At 42.4% G+C, this 17,495-nt stretch overlaps 1 protein-coding gene across 2 annotated transcripts in view; it reads left to right on the plus strand.

Moving 5' to 3' along the window:
- The window catches only part of ssh1a (slingshot protein phosphatase 1a), a 36,415-nt gene extending 20,323 nt beyond the window's left edge, over window positions 1-16,092 (plus strand). The window contains exons 4-15 of one of the 2 annotated variants that reach the window (XM_088936125.1): window positions 2,017-2,081; window positions 2,353-2,474; window positions 2,802-2,870; window positions 3,177-3,242; window positions 3,800-3,994; window positions 4,317-4,410; window positions 5,211-5,339; window positions 6,357-6,403; window positions 6,939-7,085; window positions 7,564-7,764; window positions 9,017-9,764; window positions 10,035-16,092. In XM_088936125.1, the coding sequence (XP_088792251.1) occupies window positions 2,017-2,081; window positions 2,353-2,474; window positions 2,802-2,870; window positions 3,177-3,242; window positions 3,800-3,994; window positions 4,317-4,410; window positions 5,211-5,339; window positions 6,357-6,403; window positions 6,939-7,085; window positions 7,564-7,764; window positions 9,017-9,764; window positions 10,035-11,222 (3,071 nt within the window). In that variant the 3' untranslated portion in view covers window positions 11,223-16,092. The remainder of the gene's footprint in view (window positions 1-2,016; window positions 2,082-2,352; window positions 2,475-2,801; window positions 2,871-3,176; window positions 3,243-3,799; window positions 3,995-4,316; window positions 4,411-5,210; window positions 5,340-6,356; window positions 6,404-6,938; window positions 7,086-7,563; window positions 7,765-9,016; window positions 9,765-10,034) is intronic. The other variant, XM_088936126.1, reaches the window with a different exon arrangement.
- The last annotated feature ends 1,403 nt before the right edge of the window (window positions 16,093-17,495 follow it).

The raw sequence follows: 17,495 nt of genomic DNA on the forward strand, positions 1-17,495 counted from the left end.
CTTGGAAACAGCAGTGCAGCAGAGCTCTGCCACAACCCACGTCTAGATGAACTCGGTTTTTACGTGGTCCGGAATAGCAAGAGGGTTATGGTCAATTACAGTTAAACAATGCTCAGCGTGCCAGAAGTCTGATTACAGTATATTTACTAGCCTTATCATTAAATGGTTGCTTATTGTAACCACAGCGTTTACCTTGTCTGTGTGGGTGAATGTGATTGTTGGTAGACATCTGGTGGGTGAGCGCAGATGTAGACGCTGAAAGACTAGGTGGACTTTGAGAATCAAACTCTCTCTGACCCCTTTGAGTAGGGTAGCCAAAGGCTTTGTTCTAGGACTTCTGTGCATGATAATTTAATCTCTGCAGCTGGATTTGAGGTAGCTCTAGATGTACTGAATACTGAACAAAGTCCTGTCTATGACTCAACAACAGGATTTAAGAGACAAAATAAAACGTCAGAGGGCAGCATCCTGTTTGAGAACCTAAAACTTGAGCTGTATCCAGCTCTGCTTCCTGCTCTCATTTGAGTTTCCTTAATGGGAATCCAAAGGTAAAATACCAGATTAATGTGAATCCCATCATCTGGCTTGTTTAAGATGGGTACTGATAGCCCAAGTGGTAAATTATGGCTGTTAATGACAGACCCTTAAGGTTAAATTGAGCTGTGTTTCTGTGTAAGATAAAGACTATAAAAGTTTCTATTTTGCTGAGTTACTGAAATGCATTGCTTCCAGTTTCATGTTTCCTCATCAACCTGTTCGCTTTATGAAGTGGTACATTTTTGTGATAAGATCTATCATTAAAATTCTTAAGACCAAAAGAACTCCAGGGTTCAAAGGGAACATTCCTGTGTGGAACGAGGGGTCAGTAACAGAAGGTATGCAGTCTCGTTTCGTGTGAACCTGCTTGAGTGTCAAGGTGTAGCTGTTAGACTTGTACCAGAAGCTAAGCAATTTAAATTGCCGTGTGCACATACGTTGTTGCATGACGAATGACTAGCTTCTGCACCGTTGATGCAGTCTGTAATTAGTTTTAAGCCATCGGACGTAATTAAAACTGCCCTGAAGCCATGTTTTTATGCTTCGACCATTTTATTCCTTGGTTGCCTCGATTGCAAGATGTTTCTTTTCCTGCCTGCTTCAGCTGCTGCACTTTTTTTCTCATGCTAATTCTGTAATATTTAAGTGGAAGAACGGGAAGGAATCTCTCAATTTATTACGCAATGTGGAGAAGCAGGATTGACGGCAATTTACAATGAGCAGCCCACCGTGTACTTTCAGGAAAGAAGGCTTGCTTTACCCAAGAATGTCAGGAAAAACCTCACATCCCCAGTAACAAGCCAGTTTTATTTTGTGAGAAACTTTGGGCAGGGTGAGGGCCTCCATTTGCAGTTGATGTGGTTGACCTTGTGAATAGCTGCACGACAGGAGCTGTAAACAGAGCCCTTTGAAGGCCTTTGTGCAAGAGATAAAGCAAGCTGGTTGAAACGGAGGACAGGGGCAGTTGTTCAGTAGGAGGCACACACTGTACCACTGTCCAGCTGCTGCTTGGTAAACACTTTGTAGCACAAAGCCTTTCTGTTGGCCTGCCTAGGCTCTGCCCTGTGCCTTCAGGCATAAGCAGTCAGCACTTTCCTTCTGGTGGGTTAACAGGCTCTTATTAACCCCTGGTTAGTTTGAACAGGCTTTTGTCACCTCAGAAAGGCCTTTTCTTAGCCCTTGAGGGCCCTTCGTTAGTGCTTGTGTCCAAGTGTCTATTCACGAGAATCAGAAAGTGTATGTGAAGTTTTTTACCAGGCTTACTTTCTGTGGAGATGTTGGTAATTAGCGCTAGCCAAAGTTACTAATGACCTCAAGGCGCAATTCTAAACTGGTTAAAGAGACAGCGATGTTTCCTCTCACTCTTGGTTTCTCTGTACAGGTGTGTTAATGCACAAATCATCCCCAGGAGGCCTATTATTCAAATGATTTGTTTTAAAATTATTGGTGTCTATATTTATGCTTTGTTGTTGTTGACAGGTGATTTACCTCAGCACCTGCAGGTGATGATAAATCTTCTCCGTTCAGAGGACAGAATTAAACTGGTGAGAACATAACCGAAAAAGTCCCCATACAAACACAGATGTTGTGACTTCTGGCACTGTCTTGTCAGTTCAGTGTCTTTGTGCTCCTTATGTAGTCTAGGTTATATTAAAGAGTAGAACTACGTTTTTATGGTCTATTATTTTCAGTTTTCTGTTCTTCGCTTATTGCGCAACGTTGTCTACATGGGATGGTTGAAAAACCCATTTCTGGGATGCGCTACAAAGGCCTGGAAACTGAGGTGGGAACTATGTGCCTTTTTTTTTCCTGCAGGCTGTGCGTTTGGAAAGCGCGTGGTCAGATCGCGTGCGGTACATGGTAGTAGTTTACACCAGTGGGCGTCAGGACACAGAAGAGAACATTTTGCTGGGCATGGACTTCATCAACAAAGACAGGTACATAGGTCACATCACATCACACCATTGCTGTATCACTTTATAATACTTGTCCATTAACTGATTTAATATCAAGCTAATTTTACTGTATTATTACATAGTCCTATAAGCAAAAATAAATTTGAATTCCCTTGATCGTAGAAATAGAACTATATCATTTATATATTGATTGTAAAAATATAAGGGTGGTGCAGAGCTTTTAAATGGCAGAGGGAGACTGTGATAATGTGAAGACAGATGTTTGTTTATATGAAAAAATAGTATAAATTGGTTTTTAGATTTTTTTTTTGGTTAAGCACTGAGAAAGTATCATGTTGAATTTTGCAGTAAAAGCTGCTCAATCGGAATGGTTTTGCCGCTGTGGAGCGATACCAAGATCCATTTGGATGGAGATGGGTAAGGTGCATTTATTTTCTAGATGCGGCACAGCTCTGATGCTTTAGGGAGATTAAGCTGCACTGCCATCTACTGGACATTATATTTAGATCTGCAGCGATAACAAATGAAACCAAAGAGCTCCCTGGCAATTATTATGACAGAAGCTAGAGCTGTAGCAATCTGCACTTCTGTATCTTCCCAGCACAATGTGCTTCATATGCTTCTTTGTTATCTGTTAACGATGTTGCAATTGTTTAGCCCAGCCTTTGCACACCACTTGCAATTTTGCAACTTGTTGCTGAAGTTCTTTTTTTTTTGGCACAGAGGTTTCAGTGTAAATACAGCAGGAAGAACTCATGTCTTCAAGCCTGTGTCTGTCCAAGCCATGTGGTATGTAAAAATAGCATTGTACCTGATTCATTCTGGTTTTCTGCCCTTGAACTGCATTCTTTCTTGGTATTCTTTAATAAGTGATTAAAACATGCCATTATCTTAGTTGCCATGACATATATGATTGTGTCAAATAAAGTATGGATACAGAATGTAATATCAAGTACAGACTGACATGCATGGTTAGCTGTTAGGTAATGAAAATGATACAGCTTTCATCTAAATGTGCTCACGTTAGACTGCTGAGCCCCTGCACCACCTAGTGGCCTACGAATGAACTGGAGACGAGGAGTAGTTTTCTCTGAATGTAATTTTCAAATGATGTCATATAAAGACCGTTTAAAACAGTCTAATATATATATATATCTATTAAGGGCTTTTGCACGTGTTGTACAGTGATCACTGGAGCGGTTCGTCACCTACAGAGGGAAAATTCCCACCTGTGGACGGCTGCATTGCGTTTCTCTGGGACATGAACAGAGCAGTGCTATGGAGCTTTGTGCAAAGAGAGGTGCTTGTTTGCAGCAGATGGTAGAAACCTTGTTATTGGTGTGTAGGTCAGCACTGCAGATCCTGCACAAGGCATGTGAGGTGTCAAGGAGGTACAACTACTTCCCAGGCGGTATAGCCCTGACCTGGATGGGCTACTATGAGAGCTGCATCTCCTCTGACCAGAGCTCCATTAATGAGTGGAACGCCATGCAGGACTTGGAGACCATGCGGCCTGACTCCCCTGCCATGTTTGTTGATAAGTAAGTGAGCTGTTGTTGAACCCTCTGACACAAAGGGGCTATCTATCACAAGTTAGGAAACATCATAGAGGCATTCTTGGTACTTAGCCCCATAATCTTGATCAAGTTCAAATTTCGTAAGTACTGTACCTTTTATCTTTCTAGTGTTCTGAGAAACTTGGAATTCCTAAGACACAGAGACTAGGTTAACTTTCTTCCCCAGCTCTGAGCTTCATTGTTCTAGAGGATGAAAGTTTTGTCCTGCTTCATCATACATAACCCTGCCTAGCTATAGCACTGCACTTTGGTTTAACCATGCTGTTTTACTTTCCTTTTGTTTTAGGCCTACAGAGAGGGAGCGAACAGAGTGCCTTATTAAAGCCAAGCTCAGGAGCATAATGATGTTCCAAGATCTGGAGAATGTTACTTCCAAGGAGGTGTGTGTTGATTTGGCAAAAAAAAGCTTAAACCATGCCAGTGTGTTTTCCCATTTGTCATTCCTTTGCATTGCTTATCAGCATTTAGGGATAGAAGTAGAAGTACATGCACTCATTATATCCTACTCTGCTGAACAAACACATTGTGACATTTATATGAATTATGATACACTCTTTGTTTTGAGAGGCAAGTCTCTGAGTGACTCATTTCTTCTGATTGTCTTTTTTTCCATTTGAAAAGAAGATTATAAATTATATGGCAGTGATATGTATGTCCTGAGAACTTTGTCCTCTACAGTATACAGGTGTCCATCTTCCACATCAACTATGTCATAGTGCTCCAGGGTTTCTTGGTTGGTGAATCCTGCACCATGTTTGTAAGAGAAAACTGCAAGCATGTTAAAATTCCCACTTGTACATGACAGATAAGATAATACTAAGACATATGACGCTTGTGCCTGTAAGCTTTAAAATTAAGACTTCTAATTATATTTATTTTGACTTGCATTTTGTTATGAGAATACCAGTATGTCATGAAGTAGCACTTTGGAGGTACATTTCCATTTGAAGCACATGCGTATAGCTTTAGAATGTTGCACAGTGCAATTGCTAACATTGTTAAACATACTGTATGTATATTTCTCCATCTCCAAAGATTTGCAGCAATAACTAATGAAACCAAAGTCTTTACATTTGCAATTAATAAGTATAGAAGAGGAACCACGTGTATGAGCTACCTGTTCATCTCATACTTAGATTGTTTTGTAAAAATTTGTTTTTTTTTCCCCAATTTCTTACAGATTCGAAATGAGCTGGAGCAGCACATGAACTGTAATCTAAAGGAGTACAAAGAGTTCATTGATAATGAGATGCTGCTCATCCTTGGGCAAATGGACAAAGCCACGCTCATTTTCGACCATCTCTATCTGGTACGATCAGGATCGAATTAGTTACTGTAACACTTTCTGTCAGACAGTAGAATTCGAACTGTATCATGACCGTACAGTGATTAAGGCTCTGAACTCCTGACAAGAGGTTCAACTAATGTATCATTTAGAAAAGGATCATACCTGAATTGACCCAGCATATCCAACTCTGTAAATTACCAAGATTTATATTGAAACTAAAAGCTTGTTTTGATTAGGGAATCTTTGTAAGATGCTTTCGATACTCATAGTACAGGTTCTCATCATTCAGTTTTGCTTGTTTGAGGAAAAAATAAAAATGGTATACATGTACACACATTTTTTTTGTATGGAGACCATATATTGAGATCTATTACCATAGAATTACTGAACATTTGTGCATTCAAATATTAATTTTACGATTATAGTAGCTGATGGAAGTGCTACATACTGTTTACACCTACATTTACTTTAAAACTTCCACTTTAAAGAACAGTGACAGGTGTGAAGACAATCTTGTTTTAGATGTAAGGTACTTGTCATTAACTTTTCAATGCCTTACCTTACCAAAGCACAGATGAAATTCAATGGCAACTGCAACTTAATACAGATAAGTTGCATGTTTTACTGGGGTATTTCCTAATTAGTAGCTCCACCTGTATTCTGGAATGTCTGAAGCGTTCTCTAATTGAATTTTAATTGGTCGTAAGTGGTCCTTAATTGAGGAAAAATATAAGAAAATTAAGCAAATAAATAAATGGAAGAAGGCATTCCTGTCATTAGCCAACCTTCAGGCTGACCACACAGGTAGCTTCAGTGGTGTGTTTCTGTGGAAACTCTGGTTTCCATGGGAACCAGCCTCAACATTATGGATGAAGCAGGGAGGAAGAGCCACTCTGGGAGACGAGGGCTCTTGTCTCTTGCGTGAAGAAGAGGTTGGGTTGGCAGGAGGGCTCTGGAGAGGAAGGAGTGTGTGCCATGTGCACAGTGCACCGATGACGGGGGAAATCCTGGCTCAACCCTACTGCTTTTCTGTTGCAGGGCTCAGAGTGGAATGCCTCCAACCTAGAAGAACTGCAGGACTCCGGGTAACTTGAGTTTGAACTTTGTTCGTCATGCTGCCTTATCTCTTCTGCACTACAGATGTGCTCAGTGCACCTCTACAATGATCTAGGTGGAAGACCGATCGTTTCAGAGATAGCCTGAACTCTGGAGTAGCTATTTATAATATGCTAAAGCTATCAAACCTATTTTGTATGTTCTCTGATGCTACTGCTAGGTGTCAGTAGTGGCAGTTTTTTACTTAAAGCCTTGTTTTGAAACATCTGAAGTTGCCAGGTTATATTCCATGAACAGGATGCACAATGCTCCCGGGAGTCAGGGGAGTTAACTTTGTGTTAAAAACAAAATAAAAGAACTTTTCTCTTTAACATATGAACTGCACAGCTTTGCATTATTTCACAAGTCAGTCCAAGAGTTGTTTACATGATCTCACAACTGTAAGTAATTCCAGATTGTGTTTGTTAATAATCTCTATAACAATGAATATTAGCCCCAATAAATTCTGGAGAAATATCACAATTTCTATGCACGCCATGACTATATAAATGTGTTCTGTTTCAGTGTTGGCTACATCTTGAACGTGACCAGAGAAATTGACAACTTTTTCCCAGGCATGTTTTCCTATCACAATATACGGGTTTATGATGATGAAGCCACAGATCTCCTGGCTCATTGGAATGACACGTACAACTTCATAGTTAAAGCTAAGTAAGTTCACGGGTTGCGTTGTAATGAGTGGACCACTGCTTTTATGATGATTAGAACTGTATTAGCTAGAGGGTGGACCAAACCGTAGGGGAAATCAACTGAACTGTGGTGACGAGAACTGCTAAGAGGAGTGCAGGGTCAAAGACGAGGGTTGGCTAGCCAAATAAAAAAGTCTGGTTAAATTGCTTGAATGAGCCTGTTCCTTTACTGGTTGAGCCTCTTGGGCACTTGTACATTAGCCTTCAGGGTCCTGATAAGGCTTGTGACTTACAAGGTCAGCGTACCTTTCAGATTTCAGATATGTGCAGCCACAATCCTGTCCCCTTTTATCAAACAGTAGAACAGGCTGTTGAAATGTATCCAGAAATTCATAGAGAAGCCAGAAAAACCGAGAACTGGGCCTGGCACGCATAGCCCAAGACAAACAACGTGGTGCTGATTTTTTTTCTTTTCTTTTCTTTCCCCCTCCCCCTCACAGGAAGAACCACTCCAAGTGTCTGGTACACTGCAAGATGGGTGTCAGCAGGTCTGCATCCACCGTCATCGCCTACGCAATGAAGGAGTACGGCTGGTCGCTGGAGAAGGCTTACAATTATGTCAAACAGAAGCGGAGCATCACGCGCCCCAACGCCGGGTTCATGAGGCAGCTGGGAGAGTACGAAGGCATCCTCGATGCCAGGTAGGCGCCGCCTGTGCCTCCATTTCTCGTGTTCGACACGGAGGCGTTTAGCTCACCTGTCCGCCGGCTTGGCCTCGGAAATCAATTGGCACGCTGCGGTGCGTCTCTGCTGTCAGGCCTGAGGCGAAGTTTGAGATTTTCTTCGACCCTTTGACACGCAAAAGAAAGAGACTCCCACAGTGGGATGACACCGAGTCCCAGTCAAGACAGCTGAACTGTAAATTGAGCGTTTTTTCTTCCTGTGGTTGGGTTTCACACTGTTGGAATCTCTAAAGGTACGTGGTCCTCTGTTTAACTCAGGATTAATATTTATTTCCTCTGTCACTATGAAGAGCTGTATGTGTTTATAATCTAGAATTAGTGCAGAAACCTCTACATAACTCTCTTTCTACTTCAATGTAATATTTAACTGGGTATAAGTGGAGTCAGAAGATACATTTATTAGTTTTGCATCACTGTGCACAATATTCTATAGTACTAATGAACAGTAGATAGACATCTTCTTTCTGTTTATGTTTATCACTTACTGTATATTTCCTACAGAAGACCTCAGTATAAATAACTCCCAAAAACATTAGCATTAGTAATTATTTTTATGGATTTGTTTAAATTTTAAAATAACTTTGGCATGTTATTGAGAAATTTAGGAATCTAAAGATTTTGAAAACATGATTTGCATTATCAGTTTTGGTCCTAGGTTCCTTAAAGATTCAAAATATCAAACTCCCCCCCCAATAATTTAGTTCATATGATTATTGATTTTAGAGACCTTTAATTGCCTACAGGGAATAGGTTTGTAACGTTTATTGCTTTATAGTTTTTCTGTAATAAGGCGCAGTCTTAAGACAAAGCTTCTTCGGCAGTTGTGCATTTGTGCGCGTCTGCATACGAGTAAGGGGCATTACAAAGTTCCCGTATCAAAAAATAGGTTTGATTGTGAAATATCTAAAAGTCACTTTTAATAAAAAAGCATGAGGGGCAATGAAGACTGTATATATATATCTCTTTATGTATACAAAAGACTGTGTATATACCTCTCTTCCATGTAAGTATGTGATACTGCAGGGAGATGGAGAGATCCAGATGAACAAAGGCCAATCAGATCTGGCCTTTAAGGGATATCGGGGGTCACGTGCAGCAAGATCAGGGTTATTAGTCTAGCCGCTGTTTCACGGAGGTATCGGCACAGCTCTGCTTGGAGTCGATAGTGGTCAACTCTCCCGGGTCTGTCTTTGCTCCTGTGTCCTCACAGCAAGCAGCGGCACAACAAGCTGTGGCGCCCGGACTCAGACAGCGAGCTCCCCGACGGCCAGCAGCCCTCCGCTCAGTGCGGCAGCGCGGACGGTCCCGGGGAGCTCACGCCCGAGCCGGGGGTGCCCGGGCCCGACGAGGCCTGGGGGGGCGAGGAGGCCAGACCCTCACCCTGCAGGGCCATCGGAGTGGAGGTGGACCCCGCCGACCCCCCCAATTACAACTACTACTTCAGGAGGCTCTCGGACTCGGCCCTGGACAGCGACCCCTGCACGCCGGTGCGGGCCCCGCCCGTGCTGGACATGGAGCGCGTGTTCATCGAGATCGAGGACGTGGAGAGGGACGCCCTGCTGGACGACGAGGGCTTCGAAACCAGGGAGTGCCCCCTGCCCCACTTTGCCATGCCCGGGGAGGGCACCGCCGCACAGACCTGCTGCCGCCTGGAGCCCCTGGAGGCCGACATCCGCATGAAGCTGGAGTTTGGCACGGTGGAGGAGGAGGACGAGGAGGAGGAGGAGGAGGAGGAGCAGGAGGAAGCTGACATGGTGCCCCTGACCGCCCCGGGGGTTGGAGGGGGAGGTGGAGGGGGCGGTGGGGGGAGCGAAGGGATGCTAGAGGAAGAGAAGGAAGAAAGCGGGCCGCTTCCCTGCTCCTCCTCCCTGGCAAACAGGAACAGGCTCAACAATGAGAATGCCAACAACAACAACAGCCTCAGCAGCAGCAAAAGGAGTTGCCCACCTGGGTTTGACGTGAGTATGGCCTTTTCTTACTTTCTCCGTTGGCCTAGAGGGAAGGTGTTCAATTGCATAGTAACTCATGGATGATCAGTAGAAGATGTGCATCTAAACCGTTTGATCAGACCTTCTTTGCACACATAGTGTTACTAAATTGTGACAGTTCCTGGCAGCTGTGTTGTGGCTTTTTATTAAAAACATGTACAGAAAAATCAAAAAACATTCTTCTCTGCAACTCTTGACCATACATTTCTTCTTTCCTCCTTTTTTGTCCTTCTATTTTAGGACAGTGCTAACACCAGGAACACATACAAAATCAAGCCTCCGTACCAGTCCTGTACAGACTGCATGCATTCCCCAAAAAGCCAGCTCTGTGAGCCCATGGTTGTGGAGCGTGCCCATCGCCTTAACCCTGCGCAAATGTGTAGCATCACAAACATCTGCGTGCAGAACTCTGGCTCCGCGTTAGCCGAACACGCCACCATTTCCAACATGTCAACTTTGTCCGGGCTGTGCAGGGCCACCAGTAGACGCTGTTCACCGAGTAACTGTGCCAACAGTGGTATTTCGGCATCGGCAGCACATATGGAAGCCTATCGCCATCAACAGGTTTCGCCGATGAACTGCGACGAGCTGCCCCGAGACCAGCACAGGGAGTTCGAGGCTGAGTCAATGAATGATTTGTCTGAAGTAGAGCACAGAAAAGGTTCTGGAAAAACTGCTAAAGATTTAAGTCTGCTAAAGCTCAGTCTAGAGGCGGAGAGACCCATAGTGCCCAGTTATGTGATGCAGCATCAGGAGTCCATAATGCAGCTCCAGAAGGCGGGGTTGGTCCGCAAGCACACAAAGGAGCTAGAAAAGCTGTCAAGTCTCTCCTTGGAGTCCCCCAAACCGTGCAGCCAACTTCCAGAGCAAATGGACACCTGTTCTGAGGAGCCGGATGGGATAGAGACAGTGGAGGACATGGAGATCGACTCCCATACTTTACCGGAGGCCTGCCACAAAACCTCCACGCCTTGTGTTGGCCGTCTCGAGGGCACGGAATCTCTGCCAAATGACATCCTGAAGACGGTGGGTGGGCTGACGCCCGTCTCCTCCCCACATGGCTCCACGCTGACGCGCAGCTCCAGCACCGAGAGTCTGCACAGCGTGAGAGGGAAGCCTGGCCTGGTCAAACAACGCACCCAGGAGATCGAGACCAGGCTCCGTCTGGCTGGGCTGACCGTGTCTTCCAAGCTGAAGAGGTCCAACTCCCTGGCCAAGCTGGGCAGCCTCACCTTCTCTTCTGAGGATCTGTCTTCCGCCTGCTCCTCATCAGACACCAACACCATCTTGTTCTCCACGTCTGCTGAAGCCAGTAACGCTGAGAGCTGGTTGGCACCAGGCTCCCACCCAGTCAAAGCCACGCTGAGCCAAGGAAGCTGGACAAAACCGCTGATCGGGAGCAGTCCTGGATGTCCTCCTCAGAGTTGATCTCTTTCAGCTTAGATGTTCATCAGGAGTGATAGCACTCCTGCCTTGCTTGTCATTAGTAAGAAAAGGCATTTGTTGAGTGAGACCGAGCATGCAAAATTATAAAAATTTTAAGAAAACGTGTAATATATATACATATTATATATATTAATATAATTCCACATCATATTTTTAAAAATCCAAATATTGCTGATAGGTGGTTTCTGGTATCAGGCTTTTCCCGCATGGAGCGCTATGAATGTGTGCAAGTGAACCTCAGCAGGACTGTGCTTTGCCATTCTCTGTAGGGTGCCATGAGACCAGCAATAGGATTTGCAGTCCAGGTTCTTTCTTCCTGTTCTTGCCGTCTTGCCAGTTCTGAATTTCAAAAATTAGATAAGACTTTTAGCATATTCTCTGGGTTCAATATTTTAGCCATTTTAAAAAGAAGGAAAGAAAAGGCTTTCTAGTAAACCAGTCATCAAATAAGAAGAACGTTTAAAGAATGCTTCTTCGTTCTGGCTGTTTTTTCTAGTGGTACTCAGCATTTTAGGAGTTAGGGTTCCATGTAATGACTTGGACTACGTTTGCTTTCTGGTTTATAATATGCGCTACACAGCATAGGCTTTCCCCACTGGTAATGTGGAGGAGAAAGAACTGTCTCTTAATCAGCAGAAGATCTGTTTTAATCTTAGTGCCAGGGGTACCAGGTTGTAAAAATGAGTCCTGGTCTCTTTCACCGCTTCGTAAACCACCTACTTTATTCCTGTGGGATTTATCATAAGGGTTGAACGTCATCAGAGCCAATCATCAGTGCAAGTTTTTTTTTTGACTGTCAAATTCAGAAACTGACTCAACAGGGTGCGTTAAATAGGATACAGACATCATAACAATATCTCCTATTAAAGAAGAAAGAAACTACTAGTTTAACTCATCATATATTTAGGTTACTGAAAGATGCAAATGAAAGAAGGTTATTGGGCACCTTGTTTTGCTTGCTTAATTTCATAAAGCAATAACTATATAGGTTGCCCACTTGTTAGCATGGCCATGAAGATGTAGTGTCCACCCAAGCCATACAACTCAAACTATTATTTCCTTACAGCTGATAATAGGATATTAGGGACAGGAAACAAGGAAATGCTGTTCTAGATTTTAAAATCCTGCAGCCGTTTGAAACTGACATTTTTCTTTCCCTGCCTAAAAAGTTTTTCTGGATGAACCAATGCCTTTTTGAAACTCTGGTTGGTCCTTAGAGTGTCCGATTTTGAGATAGGCAGTGTTCATGAAGACTGGTGGTTCAGAACAGAAGCCCTTTCTCCAAGGCTGGTGTCAGGTGCAGAGCAGTCTTGCAGTGTAGTGCCCCGTTTCTCTGCAACTTTAAGGACATTATCTTTTTTTCATTTTTCCGTTTGTTTTGTTTCGAAATTCTAGGACCATTCTACCTCCAATATTTCAGAATAGGATAAATGTTTGGGTGTTGTAGTTGTTTTTCCTGGGCACGTGACTACAAAACGGAATCACAATTTGTGTTAACCAACAATTCAGAAATAAGGTCTGTGAAAATGTTGTTCATCCACATTCAAGACCAGTTTAAGAAAAACGTTTTTTAGAGTTGTTGATCACTTTACAGAATGTCTTTCTCTACTACATAGGGTGTCAGATTTTTAATTGTAGATGTTAAGGTTGTAGAGACTATCTTTTTTTAATCTTTCATCTGCTGAAAACTTGGATAAGATGGTACTTGTGACCCATCAAGAACACTGTCGTATCAAATAGGTAACAATTCAGAGGGAGACACAAAAATAACATTAATTGTGTATTTTTAGCACCTACCGGACTGCTGTTTTAGTGCATTCTGTCACCAAAAGGCTCATCAGTTTTCTGAAAACGGAGTTCAAATTTATTTTTAAAAGTTTATCATGAGGTTTCATTCAGGGTTTGCTGTGAATACCATCTTATTTTTTAAAACAAACATACAAGTACTAATTTGGGCTTGTGCTGCATAGAACTACAGTGGTGCTCCATCCTGACAGTACTTATCTAAAGAGTAATGTCTAGACCTGGAGCTGAAACACTGAAACAGCTGTGGTTACAATAGACCAGTGTCAGTGAAAGCAGTTATTGAATCCATTGTAGAAAGTTTCTAATCTGTTCTGCAGGTGGCTGATAGTTAACTGGACATTTGACCCTTATGAGGATTATGATACTGTAATCTTATAGGTGTGCTGGCTAATCAAAAGTATTATGATTACATTGTTGATGGGTATTCTTAAAGGATTTTGATCGTCACTGGTTCGTTATCACATCACTAGTTACAGCTCTTTAACAGCTATTGTACCCTCTGGTGCTGCGAGTTTGGGCAATTTCTACTGTCCTGTACACTGGTTAACAAAATCACTCTTAATTCCGAATACTTTGTAATATAGATTTGAGCTTAAACCATTGCATTACATGAAATGAAATTCCCTCCATCGAGATTTACTTCATTCCATAGCCTTTCTATTGTAGTGGGATGTCCTGGTGAGATCGTAGTATTCTGTCCTACAGTAGCAATACAAAGGTTAGCCCGTTTGCTGGACTAGTCCGATTTGGCAACTCGGTCTAAGATAAATTCTTCATAGATATTTCGGTCAATACTGGTAGATTGTAAAATGCAGCCTTTTTTTTTTTTACTTTAGTTGACTAAGACACTAACAAAAACCCCATTTCTTATTCTTTCGGAAGAGATTACTGCATTTTTATACTTCACATACATTTTACCTGAATTCGGGCCTTGTGTAGGGAAGGGAGATGTCTATTATTTACATAGTCCAGACTTTCAGGCTTTTTAAAAAGGGTGTACAAATCTAATCTGAACCCGATTCCTAAACCTGGTGACCTTTTCTTTAGCCTGTGAGGTTACATGCTTGGAAATTCTTGAAACTACAGCCCCTGTACTGCACTATAGAGACAGTCCTCTTTTGTGTAATTCAGATTGTGTCGGTTCTCCAAGTCACCCAATGTTTTAATTTATTTATTTATTTTGTATTTATTATGTTTATGTATTGGCACATAATATGCAGATCTGTTCATAGGAATTTTGTATGCAACCCGACGCTATTCTGCCATTGAATTTCTTTTTTTATTTTGTACCATTCACTATGCAGTCAAATCGGTGTATTTCAAGTGTGTCAGTTCTGTGTGTGTGCATGCGAGTAACACAGGCGTTACAAAATTACTGTGAAATATTTTAAAATAGTTTGTGGTCATTAAAAATGCATTAGGAACAATGAAGACTGTATACACTTTTGCATACATACCTCTCTTCCATGTACGTATGTGATATTGCAGGTAGATGAAGAGTTACAAATGAACAAATGCCAGTCAGATCTGGGTTTAAGGGATATCAGGAGACAAATGTGCAGTGAGATCAGGGTTATTAGTTTCTTCACTGTTTCTAGCAGTTCTTTACAAAGCTTGCAATGTGTGTGTCTGTATATATAGGCCTATATATTTTATTCCTACATCTGTATTATACTGACATTCACATACAGTATGCATGTTTATATATGTACACACACATACCCAAGTATCTTACTACTGCTTTGTGGTTACAGTTGAGGCTATTGTGGTTGTCATCCTGACTCTGTATTTAACAGTGTGGTCACCTGTACTGTAGACACTACTTATATTTCCGAACCCGTGTCACTGACGTGCAGGGTTAGAGGTGTGATCATTTCTGCAGCGGATCTGGCTTCTCTCTCAAATGAAATTATCCAATACCAACCTCTCTGCCCTAATCCCCTCCTGCTGTCTCGCCAGTCACAGCGGGTTTCAGTTCATGCCATTGGTGTGTGTGCTTTTGGTTGCCAATGAGCGCGATCCCAGGTACTGCAACACGAAACGATGCCAACATGTCTGAAGTGTGCTCTGGAAAATGGAAGTCTGCCCCTTTGCCATTCATTACAGTGCAGCTGCTGTGCCCTGCTCAGTGTGTTTGCATGACCAGTGCTGCTGCTTTGTGTTCCATTGTTACTGCTTTTATTCTTCTATTGTTTCTTATATTTACACATAAGTGCCTTCACTCATGATGCGATAGGCGTTGTGCTACGTGTGTATGTGTATGCTGTTGTGTCGTACTGTTGGCTGTCAAAGAGAATCTCGGGGAGGGCGTCTGGAAACGGACGCCCCCCTCCACCCCAGCGTTATTCCTCAACTAGCTGGGTTCAGTCGTCCTACAGCTGCTGTGGCAACTGGCTGCTTCATTTGTTTTCACTTCAGTTAGTTTCTGGGGTAAGGTAGTGCAGGGCATCATGGGGATATTTTGTTACAGAACTTCACTTGCAATTGTTGCCGGATCCCTTCTTACAATACCCTTATCTTGCTATACCCATTAGCCATAATTACCTGTTTTTTTTTGGGGGGGGGTGCTCTGTCAAAACAGTTTTGGTTTCCTCTGATGTCGGAGGAGGCTGGAGCTCTCTGTGAGGGTTGGAATGCACACCACATAAAAGATACTGAAAGGGTTGATTTGGGAATGAGGCTCTCAGGACTTGAAACGCCCAGGATATGTCTGTGCACACCTGATGCTGACGTCTTAGTGTAGCAAGGACTGTAGTGCAGTCCATATGTGGCCATACCATCTACTGTTTTCATCAACAGATTGCTTGATCAAGATTACTGTGGGTCCTTAGAAGAAGAAAAATGCAAAGGATCACTTCAATAGTGACTTTTTCTGTCTGGATGTTTTACCATTTTTGTTACCATTTTCTTTTTATATTTAAGTATGCAGTAACTTGTTTTTTGTACTGTAAATTTGCTGTAGTTTGAATGCATATTGCACTTTTTTTTACATTTGTTAAAACAATGTACTGTATGTGTTTATTATGGAAATAAATTTTTTTTCATTTAGCTGAATTGATTCATTTTCCCTGAAACATGTCTTTCGTCTTTTATCAGTGAGGAAAAAACATGACATGACATCCATTACAGGACAGCCGATCACAAGCGCCCACTAGTTATTACTGACCACACTAGTGTACAGTAAATGCATCACCAGGGGGTGTTTAACATAAATACTTAATGCATGAGAACTTCATTAGGGTGAAGATCAGGTGCTGTGTAATTATAAATGTCTAAAATGTTGAGTGGGTTTTAAGTGTATTTTTTTTTGGAGGTACATGATCTTTACTTCGTCTATGATGCCTATCCAGGATGTTGGAACAGCACAGCTGAAATGGGGAGGCTGTGATAGCAAAAAAAGGCAGTGTTGAAACCACTGAGGGTATGGTAACAAACCAATTGCACAAATGCAATGAGTAATCTTACAGTTCTTTAAAAGGTAATAGTCCCATTTCACATTTTACTGCACCTTTATGAACAATTCTTTTGGCCCTCTTTTAGCTAAAATGGAGCAGTTTAAAACTGGACTTCCTGGACTCTAAGAACTGAGGACAGCACTGTTTAGAAATGAAGAAAGAAGCACTTGAAGGCCTCCCAGCCGAAACACTTTTTTTGAATGAACCTTTACCTGTTTCTGTACAGCCTGTGCAAGCAGACGCAGCCAAATATGGGAATCTCTTCAGTTGTTCAGGAATGTCAAGCAAGGCGAGGTGAAAGTGTTTTTAGAACCAGAGGCTATTAATTACACAAAAGGGTTGTGGGGAAAAAGCTACATGGGCCATGTTTTCAAAAGCTAATGCCCTGCCCACTTAAAAAAATCAATCGAATCACTTCTCTGCCTGCAGGTTAAATAACTTAGTTGGGCTGAATGGCTTCTTTACGTGCGATCTCGTATTTTTTTACATATGAAATGTATTAATGATGAGTGTGATGGAGCAACCTGGGGCTTAGGTAAAGCCTCTTCCTTCTCTGCAGTGAATTGGACACACCAGCCTTGACAGACTCATTGGACTCCAGGGGAATGGAATTCCACAGGCAGGAAAGGATTCAGGTGATTGGCCCTGTGCTTACTTGGGACTTTCCTCAGCAGCAGCAGTCATTGTAACAGCAGTCAGGTGGAGAGGGCATGGAGCTGTCTCTAAGGGTGAAAGCATTAGTTGTATCCTGATTTGTAGCGAGTTTTAGCATCAGCATCCGCAGCCAGCTGGCAGTTCTAGGTCCAGCTGAGGTTTGAGAAGTTGGAGAGATCTAATGCAGACTTGCAAGGATTTTGTTACGGATGGATTAAATAAAGAAAGATGGATCCACAGAGAGAATTTAGTAGTGTCTCTGTGTACCGTATTCCTGGATTCATTTGAATTCTCTGTATCTCTTGTAGTGTACCAGATCAGTAGTTCTCAAAGTGTGGTC

The sequence above is a fragment of the Atractosteus spatula genome, chromosome 17 (genome assembly GCF_055471065.1).
Source record: "Atractosteus spatula isolate fAtrSpa1 chromosome 17, fAtrSpa1.hap1, whole genome shotgun sequence".
Taxonomy (NCBI): domain Eukaryota; kingdom Metazoa; phylum Chordata; class Actinopteri; order Semionotiformes; family Lepisosteidae; genus Atractosteus; species Atractosteus spatula.